This window comes from Spodoptera frugiperda, chromosome 19 (genome assembly GCF_023101765.2).
Source record: "Spodoptera frugiperda isolate SF20-4 chromosome 19, AGI-APGP_CSIRO_Sfru_2.0, whole genome shotgun sequence".
Taxonomy (NCBI): Eukaryota; Metazoa; Arthropoda; class Insecta; order Lepidoptera; family Noctuidae; genus Spodoptera; species Spodoptera frugiperda.
The window spans coordinates 7564441-7583490 of record NC_064230.1 but is presented as its reverse complement, the minus strand read 5'-3'; the positions used below and the strand labels follow the sequence as shown (position 1 = coordinate 7583490).

Below are 19050 nucleotides of genomic sequence, written 5' to 3'. Positions count from 1 at the left end.
ATTTTTTCTTGAAGAGTCAATCATTGAATGGAAGACATTCTCCGGATCAGGCATCAGCCCTACTGGGCCCCATCTTTGGCCCCATCTTTGCCCGACCCTGCAACCACTGGGCCAACGAGGCAGTCTAGAGAAATCATATTTATTTTAAAAAATTTCAAATCCCGATGGCCTCTCAACCTTTCTAGTTGGTTACAAAACATTTCAATTTTATTATATGTAGTTTACTGACCGGTCAAGATGCGTTTCTTAACAATTTTAGTCTTATTTTCTTTTATCTATATAGTTTCGTGCAAAACCCATGTGAAAGCTTTGACTGAGTCCATGGGCCAAGAGGTGATTGAGATTAGCAACCCAGTTAAAGGTAATACAGTAATTTTTAATAATTTTCAGAACCGATACGACCTTCAAACATTCAAGAAAAAAGCATCCTTTTTAAAAGACCGGCAACGCACCTGTGAATCCTCTGGTGTTGCGGAAGTCCATGGGCGGCGGTGATCGCTTACCATCAGATGATACGTTTGCTCGTTTGCCACCTATTCCATAAAAAAAACTTTATGGTATAAGCCAGTAAACGAGCAGATGGATCACCTGATGGTAAGTAACCGGCGCCTGTGGACACCCGCAACACTGGAGGAGTTCCTAGTGCGTTGCTTTTTGAGAAGGACCTTCAGTAACCTCGCTCACACGGTGAAATATATCGTTAGTTTAAGGAACTGAGAGTAAAGTTCCCTAAGTAAAGCAGTATCCTCCGACCAGGCGGTGATCGTGTCTGGCAGCTTTCTGCCCAACTGTAGTTCGTTGGGATTGTCTATCCATGTTTATTCGTTTGTAAACTTCAAATGAGATCATTGTGGTGTGCAGATACCGGAGGCCCAATTAACCCTCTTCCCAATCCCCGATTCCCTAAAAACACTTAAATTCCCAACCTCCAAAATGCCTCCAAAATGCAAAGCTCTTGTAAGGCCTCTGGTGCTGCGGACTGCCTAGCGGGTTACCGGGGCTCCGGCTCGAAAAGCAGGAGTAGGAACGGGAAGGCTTTTAGTCAGTAAGAGTCTGACACTCCCTCTCGCTTCGCCCAAGGCGAGATAAAACATTGGTTGATTTACTCCCCTTAAAAAAACGCGGATATATTATAGGCGATAGCTTACTATCAGGTGATCCGTCTGCTCGTTTTCTGGCTTATACCATAAAATAAAACTACTTATTATGCTCCAGAATTACCAATGGGTTTGGATGAAGAACCGCTTTCCGAGAAAGAAGACATAAAAAAACCTAAAGAATCTCCTTCACTCAAGGGAAAATATAAAAAAATGTCAACCGTACGTTAATTCCTTACACTACACGAGTCACTGTTTACATGTTACCATTAGCTCATGTCGATACCTAATTACGTATTGCCTGGACAGTCCACGCTACCATCAGTTGACTGGACAATCTCTACACTACACGAGTCACTGTTTACATGTTACCATTAGCTCATGACGATACCTAAGTACGTATCGCCTGGACAGTCCACGCTACCATCAGTTGACTGGACAATCTCTACACTACACGAGTCACTGTTTACATGTTACCATTAGCTCATGACGATACCTAAGTACATATCGCCTGGACAGTCCACGCTACCATCAGTTGACTGGACAATCTCTACACTACACGAGTCACAGTTTAGTTTTGATATATTGCAGGTAAGTGGCAAAGAAAATATGAAAGATGTCGACAAGATTGATGGACTAAACCCAGAAAGCGAGGAAGATAGGATAGAGAAGGAACTAGCAGAGATATACAAAGACACTGCTGGTCAGTAGAATAATAAGTCTTATTCTTTTGGTATAAGTTTTGTTTTTGTATGGTATAAGTCGGTAAACGAGCAGACGGATCACTTAATGGTAAACTATCGCTGCCGCACATGGACACTTGAAACACCAGAGGTGTTTCTGTATCTGGACAGGCGCGCTTTAAACACCAGAGGTGTTTCAAGTGTCCGTGGGCGGTCCAAGGGGGGAATTGGGCCTCCGGTAACCTCACTCACACAACGCAAGCGTTGTTTCACGTCGCTTTTCGGTGAGGCCGTGGTATCACTCCGGTAAAGACAGCCCAACCATGCTGAAATTAGGTTCTCCCACACTACTTTAAAAAAAAATCAAAATCGCGATGGCTTCTCCACGTCACTTGAAACACCAGAGGCGTTACAAGTGTGTTGCCGGCCTTTTGGGGGTTAGGAATTTAAGGGTTGTTGGGGAATCAGGGATTGGGAAGCATATAGGTCACAGAAGGACTCTTCATCATGAACAGCATCTTCATTAATGTACCAGTGAGTTAACCGTGATTTTTAGTTAATTTCGTATGTCTCACGATAGTTACATTTTTTTGTTTTACTTTTAATGGGTCGACGTTTGGCCGCTATCTCGCCTGATGGTAAGTGATGATGCGGCATACGATGGAGCACGTCTGCCCATAAGCAACCTATTCACTCGGGCTTTGAAGACATCCAGGTTATACCCGTCAGGAAACACAGACTCCGGCAAGGAGTTCCACTCCCTAGCAGTTCGCACAAGGAAGCTTGAAGCGAAGCGCTTCGTGCGAGTGGGTGGGATATCTACCATGAAACAAAATATAGTTGATCCAAATAAACTTGGACTCCCCAATACAAAATTTAGCAGGAAATTAAAGGTTTTTTTATCTATTTTTGTTGTCACTACTAAGAAACAATAATGATTTGATATGATAGTATATTTATATATAGTGAAACGTCGATTAGATATGACAATAACGGTTATCATATAAAATCTAGTATGAGTCATGCCATGGCCGACTATAATTTCACCACAGCGGTGACAGCAAATGTATTTGTCACTATCCCTACTTTTATTGCGGGTGTCGTATACCCTACTTGGTTTGGGTGGGTCTTTCACAGGTGCTCTCTCATGCCCTCAATCTCTGAACCCGATGGGACGGTAGTCCGGTAGTAGTAGTTCACCACAGAAGAGAGCCATTAGGGCTGATGCTTGATCCGGAGCTGCGGACTACCTAGCGGGTTACCGAGGCTCCGAAAAGCAGGAGTAGAAACGGTTTGGTTTTTAGTCAGTAAGAATCTGACACTCCCTCTCGCCTCGCTCAAGGTGAGAGAAGTCATTGGATGATTTTTCCCCCTCAAAAAAAAAAAAGATTGTCACCACCGGAGAGAGGATAGGCGCGCTTTAGTTATTACACAAAATATGGTGGAAAAACAATTAAAGAATTACGAAAATTCTAAACTTGGTTAACAGTTTACTATGAAATCTAAACGTGAGCTTACTGTTTCTTTGAGGACTTTTTTTTGAAGGGAAAGAATCATCCAATGACTTATCACGCCTTGGGCGAGGCGAGAGGGAGTATCAGACTTTTACTGACTAGAAACCCTTCCGTTCCTACTCCTGCTTTTCGAGCCGGAGCCCCGTTAACCCGATAGGCAGTCCGCAGCTCCGGGTCGGCGTTAGCTCTACTGGGCCCTATCTGTGGTGGTCTGATGGCTCTTTGAGGCGCGCGCAGTACGAGACGTGCCGTACACAAGTAGTCTAGTTCTGGTTAAGCGGCGAGCTACCCTTGCTCATCGTCTGCAGATCCGCACTTACGATGGCTGGAGATCGTCGCGCAATCCTTGACGCCCGGAGTGTCCCTCGCGACTGCTGAGGCTTGAGGAGGCTCATTCCCTCACGCGCCCTGCTTCCATGGTCCACCATGGTCGGAACCATGTATCCATACAACTTCTGTCAAAGATCGATCTTAATAATATTTCTAGTTCTTAAATCTTTGACTGCCAATAGAAAACTGTCCAAATCCTCCGCTAACGTCGGTCACCGGTGACCTTCGTGGCGTTTAAAGTGTTAATATCCGCGATCACTAATTCAAGTTAAATTGTACACAGATTACAAAAGCGAGAGCGGTGAAGAGGAGGTGGCTAAAGAAGCCTCCGTGGATCATCACACGTTGGAGCCTACCGTTCAGGAATACAAAGCCAAATACGACGAGAGCGCTGAAGACAATGATGAGATTATAAAAAACACCGATGCACCTATCGCAAGACAGCGAAACAGGTAAGAATTGTGAATAGGTTGCTTATGGGCAGACGTGCTCCATCGTAGGCCGCATCATCACTTACCATCAGGCGAGATAGCGGATAAACGTCGGCCCATTAAACATAAAAAAGTATTATGGCAAGCATCCACAGGCCCGCATCGCACGCAACGGATTTTAGTTTGCCTTGTAAACAAAATCATACAACTGCGTCCACTGATCCACATCGTACGAACCGCTCATTGGTACTGCCTACATGCGATGCGTACTGATGACGTCATTCGTATTACATGGAACTTACAATCTAAATTGTGAAATGTGGGTGTACATTGGTACTACGTGCCATAATGTGCATCTCTGCCTACCCCTTCGGGGATTAAAAAGGAATGACGTTCTATTTTGAAACAATGTAACCAAGAATTGTATTGTGAACCTGATTGAAAAAGAATAACCTATGGAGTTTCTTGCTTGTTCTTCTCCATAGGAATCTACACTTTGGAACAAGCAAATAGAGCAACTAGAGGACTGACCGACAGACAGACGTTATTAATATTATTATATTTGCTTTACACACACAACACATAACGTCACACCTTTTATCCCCGAAGGGGTAGGCAGAGGTGCACATGCACATTAGGGCATGTAATGGCACTGTACAATGTACACCCACTTTTCACCATTTTGTGTTATAAGCCTATTGCAATATCCTGGACTATATTTGCTTTGACGTTCAAAAGTGCCTTCCTGGTCTATTTGAAATAAATAATTTTGACTTTGACTTTGATTTTGACGCTGTGTATGTTTTTCATTTTCAGCTTCAAAATCCACCCCGACTCGACTCGCAAAGCTGATGTGGAGCGGTTCAGGACTTCTGTGGAAGACATCAACTGTGATGTGAATAAACAGTTGCTTCACCAGGAGAACGAAAAGCCATTCACTGTAAGTCTTTGAACACATCATTAGACTAATTATTATGTTATCGGCTTACTCACGTAAATGTTTGACGAGGAACTCGACTAGTTTCAAGCCATGCTAGAGGCTCATTTTGCGTCGACCCGAGAATCAAACCTAACACCTACGCAGCCGCCGGCGAACGAGTCCAACAAACCAATGGGCGCGATGGGCGCGAAACTCGAGTCGCCAGTAGCAGCGCGACAATCGCCGCGTCGTGTGTCGCGAAATACTGCTCATGAATATGAGCCTCTAGCATGGCTTGAAACTAGTCGAGATCCTCGTCAAACAGTTACGTGAGTAAGCCGATCATAATAATTAATTTAGTATGTCTCACGAAAGTTACAATAGCATCATTAGACTTTTAAAAGGGGCTTTTTTGCCATACTTGGCAGCCGTAGTCAGAAATATCTATGATCATCAGACCACCACAGATAGGGGCCAGTAGGGCTGATGTCTGATCCGGAGCTGCGGACTACCTAGCGGGTTTACCGGGGCTCCGGCTCGACAATCAGGAGTAGAAACGGGGTGGTGTTTAGTCAGTAAGAGTCTGACACTCCCTCTCGCCTTGCCCTGGCGAGAGAAGTCGTTGGATGATGTTCACCTCTTTTGCCATACCTGTCTACCGTACGCGGAGATATTTATGATTCTTTTATGGGACAAACCTCACAACTCCTGTAAGCCAGGATCTATAGATACAACCATGCAAACACCAAAGCCCTCTCTATTATATTGTATACCGTATGACTGGTGAGATACGTTCAATACTTATGGAGAGTACTCGGTACTCGATTCTCGTTAACTTGGTATAAAAAAAAATAGGTACTTAATTTTTTATCGAAATGTCTCTAAAAATAAGTGAAATTTGAATAGGTCTCGATGTAGGTAGGTAACAGCTGTACAGTGTAGGTACCTATGTATTCTGTGTTGATAGCGCGCTGCGCGACCCGTGCGTCCGCGCGGTGTCCAAGTATTCCGCAGTTAAATAAATAAATACTGGACTCCCGGTGTACTTTTTTCGAAGTTTACTAAGAAGTTATTTAATATTTAATTTTTATGTTATTTTATTTCATGATATATGTTTGCATTAGTATGCTATTACGTCTTCAAATATTAAAGGTATCTCACCAGTCAGTCTGTATATGTAGCAGTGATATGATAAAAACAGGGATTTGGCCAAATCTCTAAGGGATTTGATCAAATCACGGAGTATGTCAAAATAACAACAAAATTTTATAATTTCGCTAAGCAATATAAGTTTTTAAACTGACATGGTCACTAACACTAGAATTGGAACTTAAAACGGGATATTTACCGTCGTGGAAAACTCATTAAAATTGAAAAACATGTCAAAGTCAAAAGTCAAAATCATTTATTTCAAATAGACCAGGAAGGCACTTTTGAACGTCAAAGCAAATATAATAATATTAATAACGTCTGTCTGTCGGTCAGTCCTCTAGTTGCTCTATTTGCTCGTTCCAAAGTGTAGATTCCTATGGAGAAGAACGAGCAAGAAACTCCATAGGTTACTCTTTTTCAATCAGATTTACAATACAATTCTTGGTTACATTGTTTCGATTACTTCAACTATGTGAGAACAATGTAAAACAAATATACAGTCCAAGCGACAGAAAAAGAAAATAAATATGGTAAATATCCCGTTTTAAGTTCCAATTCCGTAAGCAAATCTGGTGACTTGAACAAATCCCTAAATTGATTCAGTGAAATGATAATGCTAGTGAAGTGACAGAACCGAATCGCTGCAAAACCGACTGCACATAGTCTTGTCTGCCCTACCCCTAGAGCAGAGCCGGCGTAATTGCCACTGGTACCCAGGGCGAAAATATTGTGGCGTCCACTTGAGGGAAGCAATATCAAGTGTTAGTTTTTTGCGGATCCCATCGGCGGCGGCATCGGCGCCCTCCAGGGGCCTTAGTCTGCTATTACAATTGTGTCAGAATGGTCGATCACTGATCAGTGCAAGAGGGACGGAGCTATGTAGGTTGTATAGGTCCATCCCTCTTGCACTGATCAGTGATCGACTATTCTGACACAATTGTAATAGCAGACTAAGGCCCCAGAATTTGTCGCCCTGGGCCATCGGCCCATCACGCCCCCCCTAACGCCGGCACTGCCCTAGAGTGTAATTTAAAATCATGTAGGTGCAGAGAGACGAGGTGGGCCGCGGGCTGAGGAGCAGGCGAGCGGCCGTGGCTGAGGTACCATCCGAATCCGGGGTGAGTGAGAGCCATCTGCGACGATTAGCGCGCATGGGATCGCCGGCGCCGGAGCTTTGACAGAAATCACGCCTGCTGCATGCTTGCTTGCATACTGGGGCCTTAGTCTGCTATTACAATTTTGTCAGAATGGTCGATCACTAAGCAGTGCGAGAGGGACGGAGCTATGTAGGTTGTATAGCTCCGTCCCTCTCGCACTGCTCAGTGATCGACCATTCTGACACAATTGTAATAGCAGACTAAGGCCCCTGCATGCTTGTTTGCATGCTGCATGCTTGCTTGACGAAATAAACCTTTAAAATACCACAGAAAAGTTAATTTATTCATTTCCCTGAACCAATTTTGGGATCTGTTCAAATCACTAGATTAGTTTAAAGGGATTTGTCAAATCACCAGCGGGCCTACTCCGGTTCTTGAATCCGAAGTTTCGTTTAATTTTCGGCCGTAGGTTTTATTGATTTACTAATAGAATTACTTGAAATAACGTTTTATTTTTAATGTAATATCAAAAGTTATTTATTTATCTTAATTTCATTCGTTAATTTTTGTTCAGAAAAGTTCGCAATAAATAGAATTGTAGTATACAATCTGTGAATTTTCGTCCGAAACTTCGTTTTTCGTTGAATTAGAGTAGACCCCCAGATTTTGTTTAGGGAAATGATAAAATCATGTTGTTATTTTGACATCGTCCTCCTCTTTCGTGGCACTTGCGACCGCTAGGCCAACGAGTCTCCGGAACTGCGGACTACCTAACGGGTTTACCGGGGCTCCGGTTCGAAAAGCAGGAGTAGGAACGGAGTGGTTTTTAGTCAGTAAGAGTCTGACACTCCCTCTCTCGCCCAAGGCGAGAGAAGTCATTAGATGATTTTTCCCCCTCAAAAAAAGGCCAACGAGTCAGTAATTTTTTTTTTAAAGAACTATAATCTAATACTGTTTCTCTTTTTTCAGTCGATATCTGCCAAGCAACCTCTATGCGAACCAGAACCAGAAAAGAAGTCTAACGCGTTCTACACCACGGCCACTCAACTACCACTGTTCACTGCGTTTTTCTGCACAATTTTCAAATACATATAATTATAAAAATGTCACTTAACACGTTCGTGGACAGTAACGACCACAGGCATTTTTTTTATGTTAAATGGGCCGACGTTTGGCCGCTATCTCGCCTGATGGTAAGTGATGATGCGGCCTACGATGGAGCACGTCTGCCCATAAGCAACCTATTCACTCGGGCTTAGAAGACGCCCAGGTTATACCCATGAAAACACAGACTCCGGTAAGGAGTTCCACTCCCTAGCTGTTCGCACAAGGAAGCTTGAAGCGAAGCGCTTCGTGCGAGTGGGTGGGATATCCGTCTACATAGCTAAAAGTAATACAACAGTACGTCTGTCGACGTATCTGTTTTTAGTTCCATAAAATCAGTACGCCTCACGACGACTGATTTTTCATACTATTGTAAAGAATGGCATGTTGTACTGTCACCACAGGTATAATTACGACTTTTGTACTGTCACTACATTATTTCACATTTTTGCATTATGTGACACTACGCCTGTGGGCGATGTACGAAAAAAACAATGTCTTAGTAGCTGCAACCTGTGAGATAGTACTGTCCATTAATGTGTTAATATACATCAAACACATTAAGTTAGTTCGCCATATAATTGATATGTTAGTTCTTAAAAAAAATTGTGGAGTTCCTCAGGGCTGTATACTGGGCCCTACTTTAACACGTTCACTGCGGATCACCCATAATCAGCCCGCCGCGAGATTTACCTCTAGTGCGGACGCAGAATGTGAGAACTTTCCGCTGGTGCGGGACATGAGAGGACATTATAGTATTGGCAGGCTCAAAAGGCCCGCCAGGCACTTTTTTTAACTTTGCCCCATACTAGGATTTTCTCCTGTGTCGTGGGTGCGTTTACAAACATACAAGTTCACATACATATGACACCCAGACCCGAAACGACAATTTGTGGATCACACAAAGAGTTGCTCCGTGCGGGAGTCGAACCCGCTACCCGTTGCGCGGCAGTCAGTTGCCCAGCCACCGCACCAACCGTGCAGTCAATATGACAGGATATTAAAGTATTGGTAGGCTCAAAAGGCCCGCCACGCACTGTCTTAAAGTTTATAGCAGGCTTATTTGGATCGCCACTGCACCAGGGGAAAGTAATACATTTTATTACCGCAGTGAAGGTGTTAAATTTTGTTATTATTATGTTATCGGCTTACTCACGTAACTGTTTGACGAGGAACCAGTAGCAGCGACAATCGCCGCGTCGTGTGTCGCGGAATGTTGCTCATGAATATGAGCCTCTAGCATGACTTGAAACTAGTCGAGTTCCTCGTCAAACAGTTACGTGAGTAAGCCGATAACATAATAATTAATTTAGTATGTCTCACGAAATTTGTAATAAAATTATACCTTAAATATCTTTATAATTATTTGAATATGGATGAAGATTAAAAATCTATTTAGTCCGTCAGTTAGGCAATGAAAAAATATTAGACACGTATTTTTTTTATTTTGTCGTATAAGATAACAATATTTAGATATATCTTTGAAAGTATTTGTTTCCGTAAGAAAATAAATAAAAAATACGTGTGTAATGTTTTAAAATAATCTACAAGACGGACATTGAAATGATTTGGTCTTCATCCCTTGCATTTGGTTATGTTTTTTCATGTGTTATTAATTTTTTTGGCAAATTTCTTGTAAAATATGTCTTTTCTATTTATAAAATTTATTGTACTTTATAATAAATATAGTTTTTTTGTATACTGTGTCATTATTATTCTACTTATATCACATCAACAGCCTATAAGAGGCTACTGCTGACCGAAGCCTCTTCTCATACGGAGAAGGTTTTAAGCATTAATCACCACGCTTGCTCAATGCGGGTTGGCTATTTCAAACTTATGATTAGAAATTATAACGACACCCGCTAAGTATAAGTATGTATCTGCCTGATACACGAAATGGTTTTTATTGCATTTTTAGCTTCAACGTACCTGTATCTATCCAATAAAAAAATATCAAAAAAATTGTAACAGCCGAACATGGTTTTTTTCAGACGCATAAGTATTTATCTGAATTAGCTAGGAAATAAATACAACGTACAAATATGGAAGTTCCAGTTAAATAGTAGTACGCGGGGGATCGAGACGCGGGGTGCGGGCATCTGCCGCTCGCTCAGTTCTTCGCGGTAACAGCGAGCGGCACGCGCGAGCGGTGCGTTATATTTTATTAATATAGTGAACGCTATAAATTCTTAGTATCGTTAAAGCAAAATGCAATTAAAAGGCGACAGAATCTCACCATGTCACCACCAAATGAGATTTATTCGTCACCTAGACAAGGTAAGTCCTAATGATAATTATTATGGAATTTTAGCCATTCCCGGTGCATAAGTGTGTATCTACGTAGTTACACATTTATACACTGGATTCAATTTTAGTTGTAAAATGTATCTAGGCACTTAACTACTTATTCCATGGATATCGCGTAAAATTAAGGTAATTAACTAACTTATACATCGTTATACATTGGAATTCAACTAGAATATAAATATTTATCTATACACTTACATAGTTATGCTAATAATTATTTATCGTAAACAATGATGTTTAATCTGATTTTGATTGTTTTCAGATAGTTCAGTACACTACAAATGCTACAAATTGCAAGTGTTTGTGATCATGTGAACAATTTTACACCTTTTTTAAGGGTGGAAAATATTCCCCTGGCTTCTCCGCCCCGGGCGAGGCGAGAGGGAGTGTCAGACTCTTACTGACTAAAAACCACCGCTAGCAGTCTGCAGCTCCTGGTCGGGACTTTCTCTGTGGTAGTCTGATGGCTGTTTGAGGCACGCGAGGCGCCGTTCGTTCGGGTCTGGTTCCGGAAGGGCAGCGACCTTGGTCGCCGTCCGCAGGCCCGTGCTTACAATGGCCGAAGATCATCTCGCGATCCCCGACGCCAGGAGTATCTCCCGCGATGGCTGTGACATCCGGTTACATCGCCGACTACATCCAGACGTTTCCTCCCACCTTATCAGAAACAGACACCTACCGAAAGTCCCATCCCTGGCAAGCACCTGTGTCAGGCGGCATAGCGTCTCTCAAGCCGCTCCTCTTAGAGAGGACTTACTGCTGCAATAACAGCAAGTCCATGATATCATGCTGGACCTCGTCCCGGAACGCACTAATCTGGCACGGCAGCGGAGATTCGCCCTGACGACGCACATCAGCGCGCAAACTGAAGCGCTTTCGGCTCCAGATCCTACGGCGGTCATCCGGCAAGCTGCCGCCTCCTCGGAGATCGTGCGATATCCACAAATCACCCGGACTGCCTTTGAGACGTGAGCAGCTCCCGAGTTGGGTGCCGCATCAGGTTCGGCGCCGTCGCTACGCCGACGATCGATCGATCTCGATCATACCCTGAGTATGATCGAGCGAGAAGAACTGGGATGCCGTTTCCACCTTTTGCGAGGCAGTCATGCCAGCTAAGGAGGAGGAATGAACCACGTCATGCCGTAGTCATTGCGCGAGACACTCCTGGCGTCGGGGATCGCGAGATGATCTTCGGCCATCGTAAGCACGGGTCTGCGGTAGGCGATCAAGCTCGCTGCCCTTCCAGAACCAGAAACCAGGCGCCGTTTGTTCGGGACAAACGGCGCCTCGTGTTCCGCGCGTACCTCAAAGACTACCACAGATGAGGTCCAGTCAAGCCTGACCCGGAGCTGCGGACTGACTAGCGGGGTACTGAGGCTCCAGATCGAAGAGCAAGAGTAGGAATGGGCAAATTTTTTGTCAGTAAGAGTCTGACGCTTTCTCTCACCTCGCTCAAGGCGGGAGAAGCCATAGGATGATTTTCGCCACATTAAAAAAAACAACGAAGCGGGCCGTTTATCCGGTAATCGTTACCGCGTTAAACGTTAAACGGCAGCTACCTGGACCTTCCTATTCAACCTATAACCCTTAATTTTCATTTATTTATTTACCTTACTTGTTGATTAGATTTAGAAATATTTAATTAGAAAATTTTAAATAAGAAAAAAGAAACATTTAAAAATATAAAAAGCAGTAGCCCACCAGTAAATCCAAGCTACCGGCGGTCAGGGCTCAAGAGAGAGGAATTTCTGTACAATACGCGCTGTGTCCAGAAGTACTGCCTTCTGCATCAGGCTCTTGATCCAACCGTCTAACTTTAGCCTACTTAGATGTTGGTCGAGGCTTTTAGCTTTGAGGCAATTGGCAGATACGACTATCGGCACAATTATTGCCAAATCTATATCCCCCATGTCGACAACCTTATAAACTAAATCAAGATATTTACTGGCTTTATCTTTTTCAGCTTTCGGGAGATTCTCGACTTGTGGGATTGTTATATCAATTATCATTATGCGACGGCTTGGTCGATCTATCACCACAATGTCAGGTTTGTTAGCAACAATTGTCCTGTCTGTGATGATAGTTCGATCCCAATACAGTGTGACATCTCTATTTTCAAGAACTGGGTCAGGCAGATACTTATAATTCGGCACTTCAGTTTCAATAAGTTAGTATTTTAAAGCAAGTTGTTGATGAATAATCCTGGCTACAAGATTGTGTCTATGCAAGTACTCTCCGTTAGCTAAGTGAGAACAACCCGAAATTATATCGACACGTCCTACGTATAAGTAAGTAACTGAAAAAGTTAAATTTTACAGGAGAGCGAATTTAAGATTGCAAAAATTATAAATTGTCATATCTTTGTCATTTTAAGGATTTATGGTTTGAAATTTAGTAACTGAGTTTAAAATTAAGTACAGTTTATGTTTACAGGGAAATTTTGTTTGTAAAGGTTTATGGTTTTGTTTTATAACACATTTTACTCCGGTCTTAGAATGTATCAAAATACTCTAACTGCCACATCCACACTTTTTCAATGGAATATTTATCCTTGTAAATGCTTTAACTGCCAGATACTTACTTTTGACTGGATATTACAATGAAAGTATTTTATGTAACGGTTAGTTACCTATTTTATCACCGTGATTACAACACTAATGTTATTAATGTAATTAAATTTTATTAACTATTTTTTAATAAATCTTGTTATTTTGAAGTAAAAGGCTTAAGATACTTGATTTATTTTTATTAGGAATCAAATTAAAAACAAGATAGCAAGTAGAAAAATGAACAAGGGTCATTTTGGTACAAATTCGAAAGTGCGGTCAAAATGAAAACATATAATAATCTGTTAGTACTTGATCCCTTAAGCATTTTTTATTATAGCACCAAAACTGTAAAACTAATAACTTCGGTTTTATCCAGGGTTAAAATATATAAAATATATCATTTTGCGGTCATTTTCGGAAAGATTATTGTAACAATAATGGGTTATAGTATATAGTTATATTATATAGTTATGGAAAGAAAGTAAATTATAAAGGATGGAACGGCTGACATTTGTCGGGCATGTCAGTCGCCCATTCGACATATAATTTCGGGTTGTTCTCACTTAGCTAACGGAGAGTACTTGCATAGACACAATCTTGTAGCCAGGATTATTCATCAACAACTTGCTTTAAAATACTAACTTATTGAAACTGAAGTGCCGAATTATAAGTATCTGCCTGACCCAGTTCTTGAAAATCGAGATGTCACACTGTATTGGGATCGAACTATCATCACAGACAGGACAATTGTTGCTAACAAACCTGACATTGTGGTGATAGATCGACCAAGCCGTCGCATAATGATAATTGATATAACAATCCCACAAGTCGAGAATCTCCCGAAAGCTGAAAAAGATAAAGCCAGTAAATATCTTGATTTAGTTTATAAGGTTGTCGACATGGGGGATATAGATTTGGCAATAATTGTGCCGATAGTCGTATCTGCCAATTGCCTCAAAGCTAAAAGCCTCGACCAACATCTAAGTAGGCTAAAGTTAGACGGTTGGATCAAGAGCCTGATGCAGAAGGCAGTACTTCTGGACACGGCGCGTTTTCTCCAGAAATTCCTCTCTTGAGCCCTGACCGCCGGTAGCTTGGATTTACTGGTGGGCTACTGCTTTTTATATTTTTAAATGTTTCTTTTTTCTTATTTAAAATTTTCTAATTAAATATTTCTAAATCTAATCAACAAGTAAGGTAAATAAATAAATGAAAATTAAGGGTTATAGGTTGAATAGGAAGGTCCAGGTAGCTGCCGTTTAACGTTTAACGCGGTAACGATTACCGGATAAACGGCCCGCTTCGTTGTTTTTTTTAATGTGGCGAAAATCATACAATGCCTCCTCCCGCCTTGAGTGAGACGAGAGAAAGCGTCAGACTCTTACTGACTAAAAATTTGCCCATTCCTACTCTTGCTCTTCGATCTGGAGCCTCAGTACCCCGCTAGTCAGTCCGCAGCTCCGGGTCAGGCTTGACTGGACCTCATCTGTGGTAGTCTTTGAGGTACGCGCGGAACACGAGGCGCCGTTTGTCCCGAACAAACGGCGCCTGGTTTCTGGTTCTGGAAGGGCAGCGAGCTTGATCGCCTACCGCAGACCCGTGCTTACGATGGCCGAAGATCATCTCGCGATCCCCGACGCCAGGAGTGTCTCGCGCAATGACTACGGCATGACGTGGTTCATTCCTCCTCCTTAGCTGGCATGACTGCCTCGCAAAAGGTGGAAACGGCATCCCAGTTCTTCTCGCTCGATCATACTCAGGGTATGATCGAGATCGATCGATCGTCGGCGTAGCGACGGCGCCGAACCTGATGCGGCACCCAACTCGGGAGCTGCTCACGTCTCAAAGGCAGTCCGGGTGATTTGTGGATATCGCACGATCTCCGAGGAGGCGGCAGCTTGCCGGATGACCGCCGTAGGATCTGGAGCCGAAAGCGCTTCAGTTTGCGCGCTGATGTGCGTCGTCAGGGCGAATCTCCGCTGCCGTGCCAGATTAGTGCGTTCCGGGACGAGGTCCAGCATGATATCATGGACTTGCTGTTATTGCAGCAGTAAGTCCTCTCTAAGAGGAGCGGCTTGAGAGACGCTATGCCGCCTGACACAGGTGCTTGCCAGGGATGGGACTTTCGGTAGGTGTCTGTTTCTGATAAGGTGGGAGGAAACGTCTGGATGTAGTCGGCGATGTAACCGGATGTCACAGCCATCGCGGGAGATACTCCTGGCGTCGGGGATCGCGAGATGATCTTCGGCCATTGTAAGCACGGGCCTGCGGACGGCGACCAAGGTCGCTGCCCTTCCGGAACCAGACCCGAACGAACGGCGCCTCGCGTGCCTCAAACAGCCATCAGACTACCACAGAGAAAGTCCCGACCAGGAGCTGCAGACTGCTAGCGGTGGTTTTTAGTCAGTAAGAGTCTGACACTCCCTCTCGCCTCGCCCGGGGCGGGAGAAGCCAGGGAATATTTTCCACCCTTAAAAAAGGTGTAAAATTGTTCACATGATCACAAACACTTGCAATTTGTAGCATTTGTAGTGTACTGAACTATCTGAAAACAATCAAAATCAGATTAAACATCATTGTTTACGATAAATAATTATTAGCATAACTATGTAAGTGTATAGATAAATATTTATATTCTAGTTGAATTCCAATGTATAACGATGTATAAGTTAGTTAATTACCTTAATTTTACGCGATATCCATGGAATAAGTAGTTAAGTGCCTAGATACATTTTACAACTAAAATTGAATCCAGTGTATAAATGTGTAACTACGTAGATACACACTTATGCACCGGGAATGGCTAAAATTCCATAATAATTATCATTAGGACTTACCTTGTCTAGGTGACGAATAAATCTCATTTGGTGGTGACATGGTGAGATTCTGTCGCCTTTTAATTGCATTTTGCTTTAACGATACTAAGAATTTATAGCGTTCACTATATTAATAAAATATAACGCACCGCTCGCGCGTGCCGCTCGCTGTTACCGCGAAGAACTGAGCGAGCGGCAGATGCCCGCACCCCGCGTCTCGATCCCCCCGCGTACTACTATTTAACTGGAACTTCCATATTTGTACGTTGTATTTATTTCCTAGCTAATTCAGATAAATACTTATGCGTCTGAAAAAAACCATGTTCGGCTGTTACAATTTTTTTGATATTTTTTTATTGGATAGATACAGGTACGTTGAAGCTAAAAATGCAATAAAAACCATTTCGTGTATCAGGCAGATACATACTTATACTTAGCGGGTGTCGTCGACACGTCCTAAGTATAAGTAAGTAACTGAAAAAGTTAAATTTTACAGGAGAGCGAATTTAAGATTGCAAAAATTATAAATTGTCATATCTTTGTCATTTTAAGGATTTATGGTTTGAAATTTGGTAACTGAGTTTAAAATTAAGTACAGTTTATGTTTACAGGGAAATTTTGTTTGTAAAGGTTTATGGTTTTGTTTTATAACACATTTTACTCCGGTCTTAGAATGTATCAAAATACTCTAACTGCCACATCCACACTTTTTCAATGGAATATTTATCCTTGTAAATGCTTTAACTGCCAGATACTTACTTTTGACTGGATATTACAATGAAAGTATTTTATGTAACGGTTAGTTACCTATTTTATCACCGTGATTACAACACTAATGTTATTAATGTAATTAAATTTTATTAACTATTTTTTAATAAATCTTGTTATTTTGAAGTAAAAGGCTTAAGATACTTGATTTATTTTTATTAGGAATCAAATTAAAAACAAGATAGCAAGTAGAAAAATGAACAAAGGTCATTTTGGTACAAATTCGAAAGTGCGGTCAAAATGAAAACATATAATAATCTGTTAGTACTTGATCCCTTAAGCATTTTTTATTATAGCACCAAAACTGTAAAACTAATAACTTCGGTTTTATCCAGGGTTAAAATATATAAAATATATCATTTTGCGGTCATTTTCGGAAAGATTATTGTAACAATAATGGGTTATAGTATATAGTTATATTATATAGTTATGGAAAGAAAGTAAATTATAAAGGATGGAACGGCTGACATTTGTCGGGCATGTCATCGCCCAGGGGAATCCATTCGACATAATAAGCCCAGGTTTCCTCACGATGTTTTCCTTCACCGTTTATCAGTGGTGTCTAAATAATCTTAGAAAGTACATATAACTCGGAAAAAGTCTATAATGCTATTTTTTTATTATGCTAATTCGTACAAAGTTATTAGCATCAGACATTTACTAAAATATAAATAAAATTATTGGTACAAAAATGTAATTTTTGTTTTAAAATAGCCAGCCTTGGACAATCTCCTTTGGTGCATTTATTATAATAAAAATATATATACAAAAAATAATCGATGAAACTACAAGCTACCGCTAATCTTATCGGGCATATGTATATATCGGTGTACTATCGCGTTTATCTCTTCACCAACATATACAACGAATACATCTGAAATTGTATCAGTTTACAACTGAACAGTGTTAGTGATACACTCCGAAATTGCTATTGGTAAATACTTTTAACTATTTTCGTCACGCCTTTTATCCCCGAAGCGGTAGGCAGAGGTGCACATTACGGTACGTAATGCCGCTATACAATGTACACTCATTTTTCACCATTTGTGTTATAAGTCCCATGTAATAGGGGGTGAGCCTATTGCCATATACTGGGCACAATCTTTAGGCTTAAATCATTCTATCTACTGCATTAAATTCACCGAGGGAAGTGGAAACTATCGTTTTCTTTTTCTTCTCCTCTAATAACATCTTCTGATTTATTTCGTTGCGGGATCCAAGACAGTCATTCATGTCCCTGAGACGTTGGACTTCAGTGTTCCGGTGTTTGCATGGTTGTATCTACTGTAGATCCTGGTGCACAGGAGTTGCAGCGGTTTTGGAAAATTGTGGCGGGCTTGTCCCATAAAAAAAAATACTGTACACAATTCCAGACTCCGTGCTACTACTGAGATTTTTTTGGAAAACCGAAAAAAGCCCAGTTGCTACCCACTTTGCTCGACCCGGGAATCCGAGACCTCTTGTCCGGCAGTCGCACTTGCGACCACTCGACCAACGAGGCAGACTTTTAACATCAAATATATAAAATTCTCGTGTCACAGTTTTCGTTGCCATACTTCTCCGAAACGGCTTGACCGATTTTGATGTTTTTTTTTGCTTATCTGGCCTATGTATCTATGAAAAGCGGCCAACATCAAATTTTCATCCAAATGTTTGTACAATTCAACTTTTTTTAATTTTCCTCGGACGAAGTCGCGGGCAGAAGCTAGTATTTTCATTAAAATAATCGTGTGCGTTTACCTACGCAGGGTGTAAACGGAACGCTCCTGAAAAACGCTACAAAAATTGTTTTGTTTTTATAATTTTAATCGTTTTTGTTTTCGTGTTATTCATGCAACATCAGCCTTAAGCAGTTGATTACAACTATTATTACATAAAATAAATATTGAATTCCTTATTTTTTTTTAAATATTAGATAAATTTATTTTTTTACCATATCCCCCTTTTTTGAGGGGGGAAATCATCCAATGAGTTCTCTCGCCTTAGGTGAGGCGAGAGGGAGTGTCAGACTCTTACTGACTAAAAACCACCCCGTTCCTACTCCTGCTTTTCGAACCGGAGCCCCGGTAAACCCGCTAGGTAGTCCGCAGCTCCGGATCAGGCATCAGCCCTACTAGGCCCCATCTGTGGTGGTCGGTCTCTCTGGCAGTCAGTTGGTTGGTACTTATTATCTCATTTGACATAACAACATTAGTCATACGATTTAGATAAGAATAATCATCGTAATAAACGACTCATCAAATATTACACATTCATAGAAATGTATTCATTACTCATTAT

The 19050-nt window shown here is 41.7% G+C and overlaps 2 protein-coding genes across 3 annotated transcripts in view; one reads left to right on the top strand and one right to left on the bottom strand.

Moving 5' to 3' along the window:
• The first annotated feature begins 195 nt into the window (after window positions 1-195).
• LOC126911827 (uncharacterized) lies at window positions 196-8885 on the top strand. 2 transcript variants are annotated; one of them, XM_050700777.1, is made up of 7 exons: window positions 196-361; window positions 1216-1319; window positions 1689-1800; window positions 3908-4076; window positions 4872-4995; window positions 7170-7244; window positions 8193-8884. In XM_050700777.1, exons 1-7 carry the CDS (start codon window positions 238-240, stop codon window positions 8316-8318), a joined length of 834 nt encoding a protein of 277 aa, XP_050556734.1. In that variant the 5' UTR covers window positions 196-237; the 3' UTR covers window positions 8319-8884. The 2 variants fall into 2 exon arrangements, with proteins under 2 accessions (XP_050556734.1, XP_050556735.1); XM_050700778.1 differs by lacking the exon at window positions 7170-7244 and having other exon boundaries at window positions 8193-8885.
• LOC126911831 (protein LSM12-like) overlaps window positions 1427-19050 on the bottom strand; it is an 83408-nt gene continuing 65784 nt past the window's right edge. The window contains exon 4 of the transcript XR_007706316.1: window positions 1427-1593. The gene's annotated coding sequence lies outside the window, so the exon portion shown is untranslated. The remainder of the gene's footprint in view (window positions 1594-19050) is intronic.

Bases quoted from the DNA above. Each gene is read 5' to 3' on its own strand.
- LOC126911827 (XM_050700777.1), top strand. From the start codon at position 238: ATGCGTTTCTTAACAATTTTAGTCTTATTTTCTTTTATCTATATAGTT. The intron at 362-1,215 runs GTAATACAGTAA...ATTATGCTCCAG, and splicing joins GATTAGCAACCCAGTTAAAG to AATTACCAATGGGTTTGGAT. The intron at 7,245-8,192 runs GTGAGTGAGAGC...CTCTTTTTTCAG, and splicing joins AGGTACCATCCGAATCCGGG to TCGATATCTGCCAAGCAACC.